This window comes from Dendrobates tinctorius, unplaced genomic scaffold (genome assembly GCF_039654945.1).
Source record: "Dendrobates tinctorius isolate UK_male_01 unplaced genomic scaffold, ASM3965494v1 ptg000085l, whole genome shotgun sequence".
Classification (NCBI taxonomy): domain Eukaryota; kingdom Metazoa; phylum Chordata; class Amphibia; order Anura; family Dendrobatidae; genus Dendrobates; species Dendrobates tinctorius.
In genome coordinates this window covers 6,238,740-6,256,492 of record NW_027361753.1, presented here as the reverse complement: position 1 = coordinate 6,256,492, position 17,753 = coordinate 6,238,740, and the positions used below count along the sequence as shown (strand labels likewise).

Below are 17,753 nucleotides of genomic sequence, written 5' to 3'. Positions count from 1 at the left end.
AATATAACTACTATAATACTGCTCCCTATGTACAAGAATATAACTACTATAATACTGCTCCCTATGTACAAGAATATAACTACTATAATACTGTCCCCTATGTACAAGAATATAACTACTATAATGCTGCTCCTATGTACAAGAATATAACTACTATAATGCTGCCCCTATGTACAAGAATATAACTACTATAATACTGCTCCCATGTACAAGAATATAACTACTATAATACTGCCCCCTATGTACAAGAATATAACTACTATAATACTGCTCCTATATACAAGAATATAACTACTATAATGCTGCCCCTATGTACAAGAATATAACTACTATAATACTGCTCCCATGTACAAGAATATAACTACTATAATACTGCCCCCTATGTACAAGAATATAACTACTATAATACTGCTCCTATGTACAAGAATATAACTACTATAATGCTGCCCCTATGTACAAGAATATAACTACTATAATACTGCTCCCATGTACAAGAATATAACTACTATAATTCTGCTCCAATGTACAAGAATATAACTACTATAATATTGCGCCTATGTGAAAGAATATAAGTGCTATAACAAAGACTGCAACATACGTTTGTATAAAATTAGTCGTAGCTCCATTACTACAGGTAATGTGTGTTGGCTTTTAAATCCTGTGTAAACATGCAGCATCACCAGTGTATAATAAGCTGTGCCGACATGAGTCTGGACATGAGTAAAATCTAGGAAGCGACGATATCAAGGTCTCTGGTGGATCTGAGCTGAGTGTTACATCTTTTCCCTTTTCCTAGGAATCTCTATGTTACCAGACTACAAGCTTCAGATCTGTAACCAACCAGAGTCCCAAACGTTGGAGGTGGGGGCCAAGCTGATGCTGGACTGTGCAGCCATAGGAAAGCCGCTGCCATGTTACCAGTGGTACAAAAATGGCATACCAGTGGTGGACGCCACAAGCAGACTGTATACGGTATATGTGGTGCTCAATATCTTATTTGCACTTCATACAGTGTATAGAAAAGATAGGTGACACCCATTAATGGTGTCGTCACATCTTCTACAGTGGTTGTCAGTCAGTGGTGTCTGGAGACCATCATTAGCTCCTACAGGGGTTTCCATCCAGCATTCCAAGGATCTTATACAAGACCTTCTAATTCTATAAAATAATTAGATGACTGGGGTAAAACATGTTCATTTGTCACAAAAATTACAACACCAGTCTTAATATATCGGGGCCAAAGTTCACTTTATAAAAAGGCTTGTTCGTTTTTTGGGATAATTTTTTTCATATATTTAATTGGTGCTTAAAGGTATGTGATCCCCCTCAGACAAGCAGCAATGTTCATTTTGGAGCGCAGTCGCTTTACTTTTCGCAGTCCTGCCATTAGCATTATCAATATCTAATGTAAGAGAGGCCTTTAGTTGCTTAGAGGTTATCTTGGGTACCTTTGTGAGTGAGCTCGCGGACTAATAGAAGCCTTGTTCTTTGAGTGATGTTTGTTGGTTGACCACTACTGGGAAGGGTAATAATGGTCTTAAATTTCCTCTATTTGTACACAATCTGTCTTACTGTGAATTGGTTGAGTTGTTCAGTCTAAGCTCTTTAGAGATGCTTTTTAAACTTTTCCAGCCTGACGAATTTTAACAAGTTCTGAGACATTTCCTTTGTTCATGCCATGATACATTTCCGCAAACGTGTTGAGGAGATCAGACATTGATTAAGCCCTGTCTTTAAAATTTAACAGGTCACCCATTCACACCTATGACCCCGTCGATTGAAAACACCAGACTGATTTCACCTTCCAATAATCTGCTAAAGGTTCACATACTTTTCACAAACATGTGATACTAGATCATTTTCCAAATTTAAAAAGAAATACAAATTCTAATATTTTTTGACTCATTTGTTAGGCACTGTTCTCTTTACCTACTTTTAGGAATGTTAATTTCTGATGTAGTTTTAGTTCAAGTTTATGCAGAAATATGACATTTTCTGAAGGGTTCACAAACATTCAAACACCACTGTAGTTTGGAGTTAAAAAAAAATATTTTTTTTTCATCTCAGTTTTATTAAAAAAATTTTTCTCCATTTGCCTAATATAGTTTATGTGATGCAATGTTTGTTGCTGGGTGCAGAATGAGTAAACTAAGAATTTGTCAGTGAGCTCGATCTCATGGAAAAGCTAGTAATTATTTTTTGTGTCTTTTTTTAAGCTCCTCCTGGCTGATTTATGGCTACTGACCACATCAAGGTTTTAATGTGCAGGGAAACTAATGGTGCAAAAAAATTTAATGAAACCCAATTGCAATAATTATTTTACCTGGAAATACATGCATTTTTTGAATGCCTGGACATGTAGTAACCGGACTGGTCTTCACTAGATGACCTGCTTACAACTCCCAATGTTCCTTCCTGAAGACCAGAATCCGAAAGAACCCCACAGTCCATAGCAAAGTAGCACAAAAGAATTCTGCACATACCTCAGATACCTAAAAGCAATGCTGAGTCACAAGACATCACCTGTCTGTATCATGTACTAAGGTCTAGGGACGCCTTAGGGTGTGTGCACACGCTGCGGATTCTGCTGCGGATCCGCAGCGGTTTTGGCCCTGCGGGTCCGCAGCAGATTCTGCTGCGTTGTACAGTACCTTTATTTCCTATGAAAAAAAAAAAAACGCAGTGCACATGCTGCGGATTTTTCCGCGGGTTACAATCCGCAGCATGTCAATTCTTTGTGCGGTTTCCGCTGCGGTTTCACACCTTATCATTATGAGGTGTGAAACCGCAGGGCAAAACCGCAGGTTAATCCGCAGATAAACTTCAGGACTTTTGTCCTGCGGATTTTTCAACAAAATCCGCACAACCTAAAAACTACAGAGACCTCCGCCATGCAGGAAAAGCTGCTAAAAAATAAACAATGGTCCGACTTGTCTTGCAGATGCTGGATATTCATTAAGTTGCTGCTTGTAATACTACATTTCACCTGTAGTGGCCGCTATAGAAAACAGTAACAGTTAATATATTTTTGGGGGCGATCATCTGATCACTGTAATATTGTAATACTATGTTTCACCTGTAGTGGCCGCTATGGAAAATAGTAACAGTGGATGGTTTTTTTTGGCGATTATTTGAGCACTCTAGTGGCCAAAATCTCAAGAGATGTTATCTTGTACTGTATGGAAACAGTGGCTCTCATGATGTCTGACCTCCTATGAATTTGAAATCAATGTCTAAGGTGGAGGTATCCCTTTAATGATACAGTAAAAATAGTAGGACGCATTTTTGGGCAGAATGTACAGTATATTCATGCTGCTTCCCCCCTATCCTGAATTGTGTCTCTTAAGTGCTATCTGTCATACAACAACTTGCCTCTTTTTTTCGGCACAGACTTGTTTTAGGAGATTTAAATAGAAAGTTGAGAAAATTGCACAGTAACTTGCAGAAATAGCGCCGCTCCTGGCCGCAGTTCAGCACTGCAGCCTCGTTCTTCCGTAAAACAATGCTAATCTCGCCTGGTATTGCAACTTTCACAAAAGTGCCACTCTTTTCCAGAGGCTGTGTACGGTATTGCAGCTATGCCCCATTTTTCCAGAAACGGCGCCACTCGTCTTATCCCCAGAGTGTCTAGTTCAGTGAACTGCAATACTAGATGCAGCCTGTGGACAAAAGGGGGCGCTGTTTCTGGATTAAAGCTGCGCCGGTAAGCTGAAGATCAGGTCATTTATGGGAAATAAAACCTATATCCGTCCTATATTTGCTTTCTATCTAGATTCCCTGCATTTCGGCAGAAGATCAAGGTACTTACTACTGCCGAGTGTCCAACGGTCATGAAACTGAGGACAGTAAGAAGGTGGACGTTGTAGTTGGTAAGTCGTCAAGCAGATGACACAAGGTCCCTTACTCATAAGTAAAAAAAAAAATATCTACAGGTGCTTCTCACCAAATTAGAATATCATCAAAAAGTTAATTTATTTCAGTTCTTCAATACAAAAAATGAATCTCATATATTATACAGAGTCATTACACACAGAGTGATCTATTTCATGTGTTTATTTCTGGTAATGTTGATGATTATGGCTTACAGCCAATGAAAACCCAAAAGTCATTATCTCAGTAAATTAGAATACTTTATAACACCAGCTTGAAAAAATGATTGTAAAATCCGAAATGTTGGCCAACTGAAATCTATGTTCAGTAACTGCACTCAATACTTGGTCGGGGGCTCCTCTGGCATCAATTACTGCATCAATACGGCGTGGCATGGAGGCGATCAGCCTGTGGCGCTGCTGAGGGGTTATGGAAGCCCAGGTTGCTTTGATAGCAGCCTTCAGCTCCTCTGCATTGTTGGGTCTGGTGCCTCTCATCTTCCTCTTGACAATACTCCATAGATTCTCTAAGGGGTTAAGGTCGGGTGAGTTTGCTGCCAATCAAGCACAGTGATAGTGTTGTTTGTAAACCAGGTATTAGTACTTTTGGCATAATATAAGTGACCGTGGTCTCACTGATCAGGTCGGGGTTGGATGGCTCAGGATGTTGGTATGATGCATAAGCTGTGCTCATGTTTTACTAAAAGAAAATCTACTAGAAAAATATTAAATGTTGTTTTTCTTTCAAAATAAAAGGAAATGCGAAGCTCTGGACAAACGTCGCTATGGAGTGCACGGAAGGTAGGGTGCATGTGTGATTCCTGCATGTTCTGGCTTGAGGATGTATTGATTTTGCATGAAAAATCAAATTAAATCGCACGAACGGTCATCTATGGTGATGGTGGATGATCTGTCGCTGCTGCGCTGTCACCTTCCTGCACGGCAGTAAGCTTGTGTCTCCTTTCCAGCAGTCATATGGCGGGCGGAATATAGGAGCGGAGCATTGTTGCCATCATGAGTCCTTAAAAGTATGTCCAAGACTAGTGTATTCATGGCACCTCCTTGGGATGGGTCATCAGTATCAGGATTGTGGGGGCCGACATCTGAATCATAGAATCATAGAATCGTAGAGTTGGAAGGGACCTCCTGGGCCATCTGGTCTAACCCCCTGCTCAAAGCAGGATTCGCTAAATCATCCCAGTCAGATGTCTGTCCAGCCTCTGTTTGAAGACTTCCATTGAAGGAGAACTCACCACTTCTCGTGGCAGCTTGTTCCACTCATTGATCACTCTAACTGTCAAAAAGTTTTTTTCTAATATCTAATCTGTGTCTCCTCCCATTCAGTTTCATCCCATTGCTTCTAGTCTTTCCTTGTGCAAATGAGAATAAAGTTGATCCTTCTACAATGTGACAGCCCTTTAGGTATTTGTAGACAGCTATTAAGTCTCCTCTCAGTCTTCTCTTTTGCAAGCTAAACATTCCCAAATCCTGCAACCTTTCCTCATAAGACAGGGTTTGCAGACCGGTCACCATTCTGGTCGCTCTTTTCTGAACTTGCTCCAGTTTGTTGATGTCTTTTTTAAAATGTGGTGCCCAAAACTAGACACAATATTCCAGATGAGGTCTGACCAAAGAGGAGTAGAGGGAAATAATGACTTCACGTGATCTAGAATGTTTGCTTCTGTTAATACATCCTAGAATTGCATTTGCCTTTTTTGCTGCTGCATCACACTGTTGACTCATATTCAGTCTGTGATCTATTAGTATACCCAAGTCTTTTTCACATGTGCTGTTGCTTAGCCCTATTCCTCCCATTCTGTATATGCTTTTTTCATTTTTATTGCCCAGATGTAGTACTTTGCATTTTTCCCTGTTAAAAACCATTCTGTTAGTTGCTGCCCACTTCTCCAGTTTGTTTATATCTTTTTGAATCCTCTCTCTCTCTTCTCTAGTATTAGCTATCCCTCCTAGCTTTGTGTCATTAGCAAATTTCATCAGTTTACCCTCAATTCCTTCATCTAAATCATTGATAAAGATGTTGAACAATACAGGGCCCAGGACAGAGCCCTGTGGTACCCCACTTGAGACATTCTTCCAACTGGATGTGCAGCCATTTACGACCACTCTTTGGGTCCGATCACTAAGCCAGTTATGAATCCACCTAACAGTTGCCTTGTCCATTCCATACTTAGTCATTTTTTCAATAAGGATTGTATGAGATACTTTGTCAAAAGCTTTGCTGAAGTCAAGATATACTATATCTACAGCATTTCCTTGATCCACCCAATCAGTGATTCCGTCATAGAAGGAAATTAAGTTAGTCTGACATGACTTATTAGTTACAAACCCATGCTGACTCTGTTTAATCACTTCATTCTTATCCAGGTACTGACATACATGTTGTTTAATAATTTGTTCAAAGATCTTTTCTGGTATAGAAGTCAGACTCACCGGCCTATAGTTGCCTGGGTCCACCTTCTTCCCCTTTTTGAAGATAGGAACAACATTTGCTCTTCTCCAGTCTTCTGGGACTTCTCCTGTTCCTCAAGAATTTTCAAAGATTATGGAGAGGGGTTCAAAAATTTCTTCTGCTATCTCCTTCAGTACTCTGGGGTGTAATTCATCTGGACCTGGAGACTTGAATTCATTTAGGTTAGCTAAGTGTTTCCTCACTATCTTTCTGTTTATATATATCCTGGATTCTTCTATTCCCTTAATAGGACAGTGAAGAACAGTTGATGTTACATTTCCTTTCTGAGAGAAAACAGATGCAAAATAGGAATTTAAAAGTTTGGCCTTCTCATCATCCTGTCTTACCATTTCATCATTTTCATCCTGTAAAAATCCTATAGCATCTTTGACTTTTCTTTTACTTTTGACATATCCCCAAAATCCTTTATTATTGCTTTTGACATCTCTTGCAAGCCTCAATTCATTTTCAGCTTTAGCTAATCTGATATGTGCCCTGCAGGTTCTGCAAACAGCATTATATTCTTCTTTAGATATGCCTCCCTCTTTCCATTTTATAAACATTTTTTTCTTCCTTTTTAGCATGTGCTTAAGATCTGTGTTCATCCATCCTGGTTTCCTTAAATGCTTCCTATTCTTCCCTCTTTTCGGAATTGTTAACAATTGTGCTTTGAGAATTTCATTTTTCAAAATTTCCCATCCTTCCTGGACATTTTTTTCTTTAAGGATATCCAGCCATTGGATCCCTCCAATTCTCTTTCTGAATCCCTTAAAATCTGCCTTTCTGAAATCTAACCTTGACGTCTGAGTCTTCACAGGTCTTCCTCCTCTAGTCATCCAAAATTCTAAAATAGCATGGTCGCTACCTCCTAGGGTCCCAGCCACTTTTACCTCCTCAACCATTTCCTCCCTGTTTACAATGATTAAATCCAAGGTAGCAGTTCCCCTTGTTTTCTCCCCTACCTTTTGGAAGATAAAGTTGTCAGCAAGAGAGGATACGAATTTCCTTGACCTGTTAGTTTTGCCTGAGAGAGATTCCCAACAAATGTCTGGATAGTTGAAATCTCCCATGACAACTATGTCATATTTTTTGGAGAACTTTGCCATTTGATGCATAAAGAGTTCATCCATATCTTCAGCTTGCACAGGCGGCCTGTAGTAAATGCCTACAATGGTGTCCTTTCCATTGTTCTGTCCTTGTATTCTTACCCAAACAGTTTCCTCAGAACTCCTAGTCTCTGAAGCTTCAATCTCTGTGCAGATATACGCGTTTCTAACATACAATGCGACACCTCCTCCTCGTTTATCAAGTCTGTTTCTTGCAAATAAGTTGTGTCTTGTATTCCAATCATGTGTATTGTCCCACCGAGTTTCAGTGATTCCAATGACATCATATTTCTTTTCCTGTGTTAGTAGTTCCAATTCTCCTTGTTTGTTGCCCATGCTTTGTGCATTAGTATAGAAACATTTTAGTTTGTGATTGGTTTCTCTTTCTCCAATATTTTTATTAATTAGATTCTTTTGTCTTTGTTCTTCCTTTCCACTTCTAATAGCAGAGTTCTCAATAGCATTTGTCAGGTGTATGGCTTTTTCTGGTCTTTTGCTTCCCTTCCCATGTTGTTCTAGTTTAAAGCTCTCCTTACAAGTGTAGCAAGGCAACTTCCAAATACATGTTTTCCAGTCTTCGTAAGGTGCACCCCATCTCTAGCAAGTAGTCCATCGTAAAGGTAATTCACTCCGTGATCCATAAATCCAAATCGTTGCTGACGGCACCATCGACGTAGCCAGTTGTTCACCTGCAGAATCTTATTCCACCTCCTTGTTCCATGGCCATCCACTGGGAGGATGGAAGAGAAGACCACCTGCGCTCCCAGTTCATTCACTTTCTTGCCTAAGTCTTCAAAGTCTCTGCAGATGGTTTCCAGGTCATTTCTTGTGGTGTCATTTGTCCCCACGTGTAGTAGCAGGAATGGGTAGTCATCTGTAGGTCTGAAGAGTCCTGATATCCTGTCAGACACATCTTTAATTTTTGCACCTGGAAGACAGCACATTTCTCTTGAAGTTATATCCGGTCTGCAGATAGCGGCCTCTGTTCCTCTCAACAGGGAATCCCCCATGACTACAACTCTCTGTTTCTTCTTCACAACATTTTTCTTTCTCTATCCAGGAGGACTCTGAAGGCGTACAAGGTTGCTGCTTGTTGGCAAAGTCTTATCCTGATGTATTTCTTCATCGTTTTCCTGCGTGAGAGCCTGGTACTGGTTCCTGAGAAGTATGGGTGCTGACTGCCTCCTGATCCTCCTGCTTCTCTGGGTCACATGTCTCCATTCCTTCTTTCTTCTCTTTCTGTAACATGAAGAGATAATTCTGCTCTATCCAAGAACTCTTCACCTTCCTTAATGATCTTCAACGTAGCTAACCTCTCTTCGAGATTTTGCAACTTTTCCTCCAACAGGGACACAAGCTTGCATTTGTGGCATGTGAAGTTTGGCTTTTCCACTGGTAAGTCTGAACATGTAGCAAGAAATGCAGCTCACCAAATGGCTCCTGGCCTCTTCCATATTCATATTTCTTAAAAACGATGAAAGATGAGCCAAAATTCTGTCGGCGCGCGGTTTCCCGATTTCCTCTTTTCAGCTGCAACAGCCAAAACCCAGTGATCGTTGAGCTCGCGAAGACTCTTCACTTATCCCAGAAGGCACTGGGAATATGCAAATGATCTCCTCAAGACTCTTCCCCTGGATTTCCGATTTCCTCTTTTCAGCTGCAACAGCCAAAACTCAGTGATCGTTGAGCTCGCGGAGACTCTTCACTTATCCCAGAAGGCAATGGGAATATGCAAATGATCTCCTCAAGACTCTTCCCCTGGTTTTCCGATTTCCTCTTTTCAGCTGCAACAGCCAAAACCCAGTGATCGTTGAGCTCGCGGAGACTCTTCACTTATCCCAGAAGGCACTGGGAATATGCAAATGATCTCCTCAAGACATCTGTCATGTCCACCGACCCACGACACTAGGATGTACACAGTGTACAGAGCTGAAACCGGATGCAAAATCCCCAACATGTCCCCTAGATTCCACACACGTTCTGTAACATTGGTCTTTTTGGGTCGCCCTCCCAGGGCCGTGGGGTACTCGGTACCGGGCCGGTGTCAGCGGGATGTGTCACAGCAGCGGCGACCCGGTCCGTGGCCCCGGGCGCCCAAGCAATGGCGGGTGTAGAAATGGTGGAATGTAGTTAATGGAATAGTTCGTGACGCCACCTGTGGTGTTCGGCAAGGGAGGTGTTAAGCCGACGCTGCAGACAGATCCTCCGGGACAGATGGTGTGGTGCAGCAATGATGTTATAGCCCTCCACAGGCAGGGCTGTTGTCCCAGGGCAGGATAGGTGAAGAGACACTTAGATGGTGTACTGTTTGGCGCAGGGGATGTAGCAGTGCCAGGCGGACGGACGCAGGAAGGAATGGAGGACACCAGGGCATGTAGTTCCAAAGCTTTACTCACAGTCCTTAGTGCCCGCTTCTGTGCCGTGTCCTCCGGGTCAGGGACTCAGTCAACCTCCAGGTAAGATGGAATGCTCCCTTCCAACACTCCGCCAACTTATGTGCCTTTTCTGAACGTCTCCTCTATAGCGCCTTTAAGTGTGAAGATCTCCTAGTACTGAGTTACACTGGAGTTCCTCCTGACAGATGTTCCCAAGAACTCTACTTGTACGACAGACACTTGTAGCCTGCTTCGGGGATTCTCTACTCCTGAGTCCCGGCTCTCTATCCAAATTGATGTTGTGCCCCCAAGCCTTAGATGGGAGTAGTGCATTTAAAGCCCACTATTCCACCGGTGTCTGCTGCAGAACCATTAGTGGCCATACAACCTCGGGGACCGGGCCCCGGCCTTGCGCTTAGAACTTCTAGGCAGGGTTCTTCCTCTAACCCACGTCCTCTGTGTTCCCTTTCACTCCTACGTTCCGTACTTGTCTTTCCCTCCTATGGAAGCTCAGGCTTCGGTTCAGTGTCTTTCTCCTTCTTTCCTTTCCCGTGCCAGCTGGCTCAGATCACTGAGGCAGCTGCAGCACTACTCCCTCCATCCCTCTTCCAGGGATCCCCACTCCTCTCCGAGTGGCTTCCTCTCTCAGACTCCCCGTCTCACTGACTGACTGACTGACTTAATCCTAAAACCTTCCCGCTCTTTTATATGTATTCTCAACTCCACCCACCTCCCAGCACGTTTAGTGTTCCAACCAGGGAACCACCAAAGGTGCTCTGCTTCTCTCTAAGCAAGGAGCCGCAATGTGATTTTGCTGAACTACTCTATTGTGTGGGGTGCAAGTGTTGGAGCGTGGTCAGGAGCCTCCAACTTACCTGGATGGTGGGGCACCACACCTTAGGAGAAGGTGCAGTACCTCTGTGGCAACTGAGCCTCAGGGGCGCCACATACCTCCCTGTTAAACACAGCACGTCCGCGGGCTGCAAGGTACACAAAGTTGACAATACAGGAACTTACAAATTTTTGTAATGCTGAATAAACATTTCTTATACTAAACTTCCCAATGTGAGAGACACGCATTCTTGAACGTTGCAAACAATTCTTAATTAACTATCTAAAATCCTAAGTCAAAAGTGTAATTTTCTATGTAATACTTAATTCAAAGTGCTATTGTCTGTTACTCACTACCACTTCAGTATTCTTCATCAACACATTTCTTTTCTCTTAACTCTGAGTGGCAATCGTGGTGCCTGGTTCATCATCTACATTTTCAATTCTTTATTATTCTCTATCCAAATCTCTTATCTCTTTATTTAAACATTCTATATATAAAAGCCATTTACTCTCATAAGACACATCATTATTAAATACTTCACATTAAACTTTTCAATAATTCTTGTAAGTGCTGGACACTGCTCCCAGCCGGGATCTCTTGCAGTGTCCTTTGATTGGAGTCATGCTCCAAATGAGGTAGACGTTATCTTCACAAAGTGTTCTATGTAAAACCAAGAGAGGGCATCTAAAGAGGTGCAACTATTTACAACTGAAGTTCTGGACCATTCAGCGTTCATGATCTCCTTAATTCAATGGAAAGGCTGCCAACAAAACTGGGCAACACTGGAAAAATAAACTAGGGCATGATAACCAAAAATAGGAAAACTGGTACAATAAAAGAAAACAATGGCACAACTGTGCAAATACCCTCCTGGGTAACGAGAGCTATATTAAGGAAACATCTTGACTAATGGTTGTTGTTCCCTCCTGGGGTTCTGGAAGCTGATGATTGGGAACTGCTACCAGATGTGATACTTTGGGTGTCTTCATCCTGTTGCTGGTTGCTTGCTAAGCGCATGTACTCCACCTCCCACAGGGAGAGATAGGGACTGGTCGGGGTAATTGAAAGGGCCATGGAAACGTCAACTGCCTGCGGGGACGGCATATCCGCTACCACCGATGCACTTCTGCTGCTGTTGGTGACTCAGCCGCTGCTGTCGCTGGTTCCTCGGAATCCGATTCTTCAGTGTCCATCGGGACCTTGGCTGGCAGCACTGCAGCCTGGGGCTGCCGGCGGAGGTCAATTGGGCCATTTCTATTTGTGGGTTCCATTCCCAAGGCTAGGGTCAGGTCAGGGGCGGTGGTGGTACCTTGTGCCTCCAGGCGAGGTTCCAGTCCCGGCACCTGGTAGTGGACAGCGGCAGCCGCAACTCCCGGAGTTGTTGATGGGGTGGACTGCAGTTGGATTCAGGCAGGGGCAAGGCCGGTTTCGGCCGGGGTCGTCAGTGGAGGCCGGTGCAACCGCGCCCGGTCCAGACGGGGACGCGGTCCCGGCCCTCCATTCTGCTCCAGAGCCCTCATATATCTCCTCTGGACGGGACTCATCCAATGGCAATATCGGTTGTGAGGTGGTGGCAACCGCTGCAAAGGGTGTATCAGCGGTCGTAGCCTCCGCAGGGGCGGCCTGGGGGCGAGTGGCTTCTCCTCCCCTATTCTTCTGTCTTCTTTTCTCTTTCCATCATGGCGTTCTGGCATTCTTCTCCCTCCTCTCTCGGCCCCTTTCCTGCCACTGGCTTCTGCCCCTCCTTCTTGGGGCGGTGTCTTCTTCCAGCGCCTCCATACCAAGCCAGTATACGAACCCCTCGGGGGTGGGCCATGTTGCTGTCACATAGTAATTCAGGCAGGGGAGGCCCAAGACTGTTTGCGGTCTTTTCCTAGGACCTCCCATCTCGTCACGCCCTTCTTCTCCACGCCAACGGCCATTTTTAATGTTCATTTTACAGTCTATTAAACTGGGTCTTCTGCACATTCTCAAAAGTCCAACAAATCTTAGGCACACAGAACCCGATGGCATCGGGTCTCGTCATCCTGTTCGTGACACCAAGTTGGGTCGCCCTCCCAGGGCCGTGGGGTATTCGGTACCGGGCCGGTGTCAGCAGGATGTGTCACAGCAGCGGTGACCCGGTCCGTGGCCCAGGCGCCCAAGCAATGGCGGGTGTAGAAGTGGTGGAATGTAGTTAATGGAATAGTTCGTGACGCCACCTGTGGTGTTCGGCAAGGGAGGTGTTAAGCCGACGCTGCAGACAGATCCTCCGGGACAGATGGTGTGGTGCAGCAATGATGTTATAGCCCTCCACAGGCAGGGCTGTTGTCCCAGGGCAGGATAGGTGAAGAGACACTTAGATGGTGTAGTGTTTGGCGCAGGGGATGTAGCAGTGCCAGGCGGACGGACGCAGGAAGGAATGGAGGACACCAGGGCATGTAGTTCCAAAGCTTTACTCACAGTCCTTAGTGCCCGCTTCTGTGCCGTGTCCTCCATGTCAGGGACTCAGTCAACCTCCAGGCAAGATGGAATGCTCCCTTCCAACACTCCGCCAACTTATGTGCCTTTTCTGAACATCTCCTCTATAGCGCCTTTAAGTGTGAAGATCTCCTAGTACTGAGTTACACTGGAGTTCCTCCTGACAGATGTTCCCAAGAACTCTACTTGTACGGCAGACAGCTGTAGCCTGCTTCGGGGACTCTCTACTCCTGAGTCCTGGCTCTCTATCAAAATTGCTGTTGTGCCCCCAAGCCTTAGATGGGAGTAGTGCATTTACAGCCCACTACTCCACCGGTGTCTGCTGCAGAACCATTAGTGTCCATACAACCTCGGGGATCGGTCCCCGCCTTGCGCTTAGAAGTTCTAGGCAGGGTTCTTCCTCTAACCCACGTCCTCTGTGTTCCCTTTCACTCCTACGTTCTGTACTTGTCTCTCCCTTCTATGAAAGCTCAGGCTTCGGTTCAATGTCTTTCTCCTTCTTTCCTTTCCCGTGCCAGCTGGCTCAGATCACTGAGGCAGCTGCAGCACTCCTTCCTCCATCCCTCTTCCAGGGATCCCCACTCCTCTCTGAGTGGCTTCCTCTCTCAGACTCCCCGTCTCACTGACTGACTGACTGACTGACTTAATCCTAAAACCTTCCCGCTCTTTTATAAGTATTCTCAACTCCACCCACCTCCCAGCACATTTAGTGTTCCAACCAGGGAACCACCAAAGGTGCTCTGCTTCTCTCTAAGCAAGGACACTAAGCAGGGTCTTCTGGAGCAGAGGCACTAGAGGGGCACCTGGTAAAAAGCCACTAAAATGAGGTCATGTGGTATTGGATTCATAGAGCACCTGAAGCAACATAAAAAAAGAGGAAACCAAAAGTCAGGGCACTAGAGGACGAGAACCTGAAGCAATGTCATTTGAGGCAATGCAAAGTATACATCAGTGTGCTGACACCTCAACCAGAGGAACAAACGAGGAGTGGCGCCCATGTATTGAGCCTAATGATACATCTTCCACACACAGGAAACGTTCATCTGGTCGTGCTGACTTTTCTAGTATACTAGACTTTTGTAGGAGACTTGTATGTATATTCTTTGATCTTACAAAGTCAAACCCTCCCAGAGAGATTCCATAAATGATAGCGCCACGAAGGACACTTTCGCTCAAAAGATGCACATAAAACATAGATAAATACTACAGAATGAATGAGGGGATGCAAAGAGTTTTCTCCTACTTTGCTGCTACTTTTTGGCTTTGCCTCATTTGCACGTATGGTGATTGGTAACCCGTAGCTCCTGGCGGCACGCACACGGCTTTCCTGCCCGATCATCCTTCCAATTTCCTTTCTGCTTTCTGTCTGATGTCGTCGGGAGCGGTGATGAGCGTTGTTATACGGTGACATTTATTTGGTGTCACAAGTAAACATACTCAAGCCTTGACATATTGGAAATCGAATCTTGCAAATCAGGTCCGGAATCCTCAAAGCAAATCTGTGACAACAGCGCCACCCACAGACTCAAAGTGTAACTGCACATATGTATTATTTCATTAAGGGCACGAATGAGAGTCTTCTGATAATATCCCCCTATTCATTCTTTTCCGAAATTTAGAAAATCAGAGTGCAACCAAATGTGATAAATGTAACAGCAATGTCACCCAGCTTTCCAAGTCTTGAACTGAAATTGTGCCACTAGGGGCTTGGAAAAGATGTCATGTGATAGCTGTAATACCGCCACTTTAGTTGTAGCCCCTCCCCCAAGACAGATATCACAAAACTGTGATGCATGTAATGTAGCATATCATATTGGCTAAATTGCAGATATTTTGCTAGTACTAGTAGTCACTAATGCTCTAACAACATCCAGAGCTGCATTCATAAAGCTGTTACTGCCCTATAAGTTCTCAGTCTGCAGGACTTAAAGGGTTTGTCCCACGTTCTGTCTCAAAGTTAGCACCGCTCCCCTGCCTCCCGGCTTCCTGCTTCCCGGGGAGCAGCACGCTCCTGAAGATTGACAACATGGTCCGGCGGCACAGTTGCTCCAATGTGCAATTTCCAGTATTGCAAGTAGAAGCAGTTTTACCTCTGCATTATCGGAGAAGCACAGGGACACTGTAGCTGGCTAGATCCTTGCCAGTTTTAGAGCAGCGCTGACAAGCTCTATAGTATAGAGCTTGTGAGTGCTGCGCTTTTTTTGTCTAGGAAAACGCACACCAGTGATAAACAGAAGAAAAAGGTGGCTGGTAACCTAGGTAATGAGCAGTAAACTAGAAAATTAGAAATCCTTAAGTTCTTATGAACAGACAGGATTTATAATAACAGATAAATTGCTTCTTTTTATCTTTAAGAAGATGAGACAACCGCTTTAAAGGGAATCTGTCAGCATGTTTTGCTATGTATTCTAATTTCAGCATGATGTACAGTGGGGAAAAAAAGTATTTAGTCAGTCAGCAATAGTGCAAGTTCCACCACTTAAAAAGATGAGAGGCGTCTGTAATTTACATCATAGGTAGACCTCAACTATGGGAGACAAACTGAGAAATAAAAATCCAGAAAATCACATTGTCTGGTTTTTTTTTCATTTTATTTGCATATTATGGTGGAAAATAAGTATTTGGTCAGAAACAAAATTTCATCTCAATACTTTGTGATATATCCTTTGTTGGCAATGACAGAGGTCAAACGTTTTCTGTAAGTCTTCACAAGGTTGCCACACACTGTTGTTGGTATGTTGGCCCATTCCTCCATGCAGATCTCCTCTAGAGCAGTGATGTTTTTGGCTTTTCGCTTGGCAACACAGACTTTCAACTCCCTCCAAAGGTTTTCTATAGGGTTGAGATCTGGAGACTGGCTAGGCCACTCCAGGACCTTGAAATGCTTCTTACGAAGCCACTCCTTCGTTGCCCTGGCGGTGTGCTTTGGATCATTGTCATGTTGAAAGACCCAGCCACGTTTCATCTTCAATGCCCTTGCTGATGGAAGGAGGTTTGCACTCAAAATCTCACGATACATGGCCCCATTCATTCTTTCATGTACCCGGATCAGTCGTCCTGGCCCCTTTGCAGAGAAACAGCCCCAAAGCATGATGTTTCCACCACCATGCTTTACAGTAGGTATAGTGTTTGATGGATGCAACTCAGTATTCTTTTTCCTCCAAACACGACAAGTTGTGTTTCTACCAAACAGTTCCAGTTTGGTTTCATCAGACCATAGGACATTCTCCCAAAACTCCTCTGGATCATCCAAATGCTCTCTAGCAAACTTCAGATGGGCCCGGACATGTACAGGCTTAAGCAGTGGGACACGTCTGGCACTGCAGGATCTGAGTCCATGGTGGCGTAGTGTGTTACTTATGGTAGGCCTTGTTACATTGGTCCCAGCTCTCTGCAGTTCATTCACTAGGTCCCCCCACGTGGTTCTGGGATTTTTGCTCACCGTTCTTGTGATCATTCTGACCCCACGGGGTGGGATTTTGCGTGGAGCACCAGATCGAGGGAGATTATCAGTGGTCTTGTATGTCTTCCATTTTCTAATTATTGCTCCCACAGTTGATTTCTTCACTCTAAGCTGGTTGGCTATTGCAGATTCAGTCTTCCCAGCCTGGTGCAGGGCTACAATTTTGTTTCTGGTGTCCTTTGACAGCTCTTTGGTCTTCACCATAGTGGAGTTTGGAGTCAGACTGTTTGAGGGTGTGCACAGGTGTCTTTTTATACTGATAACAAGTTTAAACAGGTGCCATTACTACAGATAATGAGTGGAGGAAAGAAGAGACTCTTAAAGAAGAAGTTACAGGTCTGTGAGAGCCAGAAATCTTGTTTGCTTGTTTCTGACCAAATACTTATTTTCCACCATAATATGCAAATAAAATGAAAAAAAAACAGACAATGTGATTTTCTGGATTTTTTTTTCTCAGTTTGTCTCCCATAGTTGAGGTCTACCTATGATGTAAATTACAGACGCCTCTCATCTTTTTAAGTGGTGGAACTTGCACTATTGCTGACTGACTAAATACTTTTTTTCCCCATTGTAGGTGCAGAGACACTGGTTCCAGTGATTTATCACTTACTAGACAGAGTGCTGCATGTTTCAATACAATCAGTGTTTTATCAGCATGAGATTATCAGCAGGACTTGATGTCTCTTGACGAATAGTCCTCCTGTTCTGTGCAATTCTCGCCCCATCACTGATTCGCAGCTTTCTGTCTATGCGCAGTGTAAACAGAAAGCAGCCAATCAGTGGTGTGGGTGGGGTTATACACAGCTCATCATTACCAGCTCTGCTAGGTCTGCAGCAGAGAAAGCTGTGATTGTATCAGAATGACACCAAGCAGCCCAGTAAGTGATACATCTCTGGAATCAGGGTCTCTGCTCCTACATTATGCTGATGTCAGATGGAGTAGCATAAACGTGGTGACAGTTTCCCTATAAAATGTAACTGAACTTTTAAAAAAATGTTCACATATCAGAAGTTTTGATCAGTGGAGTTACGGGTGCTGAGACCTCCACCAGTCACTAAAACACAGAGACCAAAGCTCTGGAGGACTCAGCATTACCTACACTATCTAGTATTATCAATTGTAACCGTGTTATGCCTCACTTCTCCAGCGGTGGCGCTGCAGGGAAATTAATCAC

General features: G+C 44.0%; 1 protein-coding gene across 3 annotated transcripts in view; it reads left to right on the top strand.

The window, feature by feature from the left end:
- The window catches only part of MALT1 (MALT1 paracaspase), a 139,711-nt gene that overhangs the window by 93,337 nt on the left and 28,621 nt on the right, over positions 1 to 17,753 (top strand). For 2 of the 3 annotated variants that reach the window (XM_073584803.1, XM_073584801.1), the window contains exons 5-7: positions 797 to 972; positions 3,773 to 3,869; positions 4,626 to 4,670. In XM_073584803.1, coding sequence (XP_073440904.1) covers positions 797 to 972; positions 3,773 to 3,869; positions 4,626 to 4,670 — 318 coding nt within the window. The remainder of the gene's footprint in view (positions 1 to 796; positions 973 to 3,772; positions 3,870 to 4,625; positions 4,671 to 17,753) is intronic. The other variant, XM_073584802.1, reaches the window with a different exon arrangement.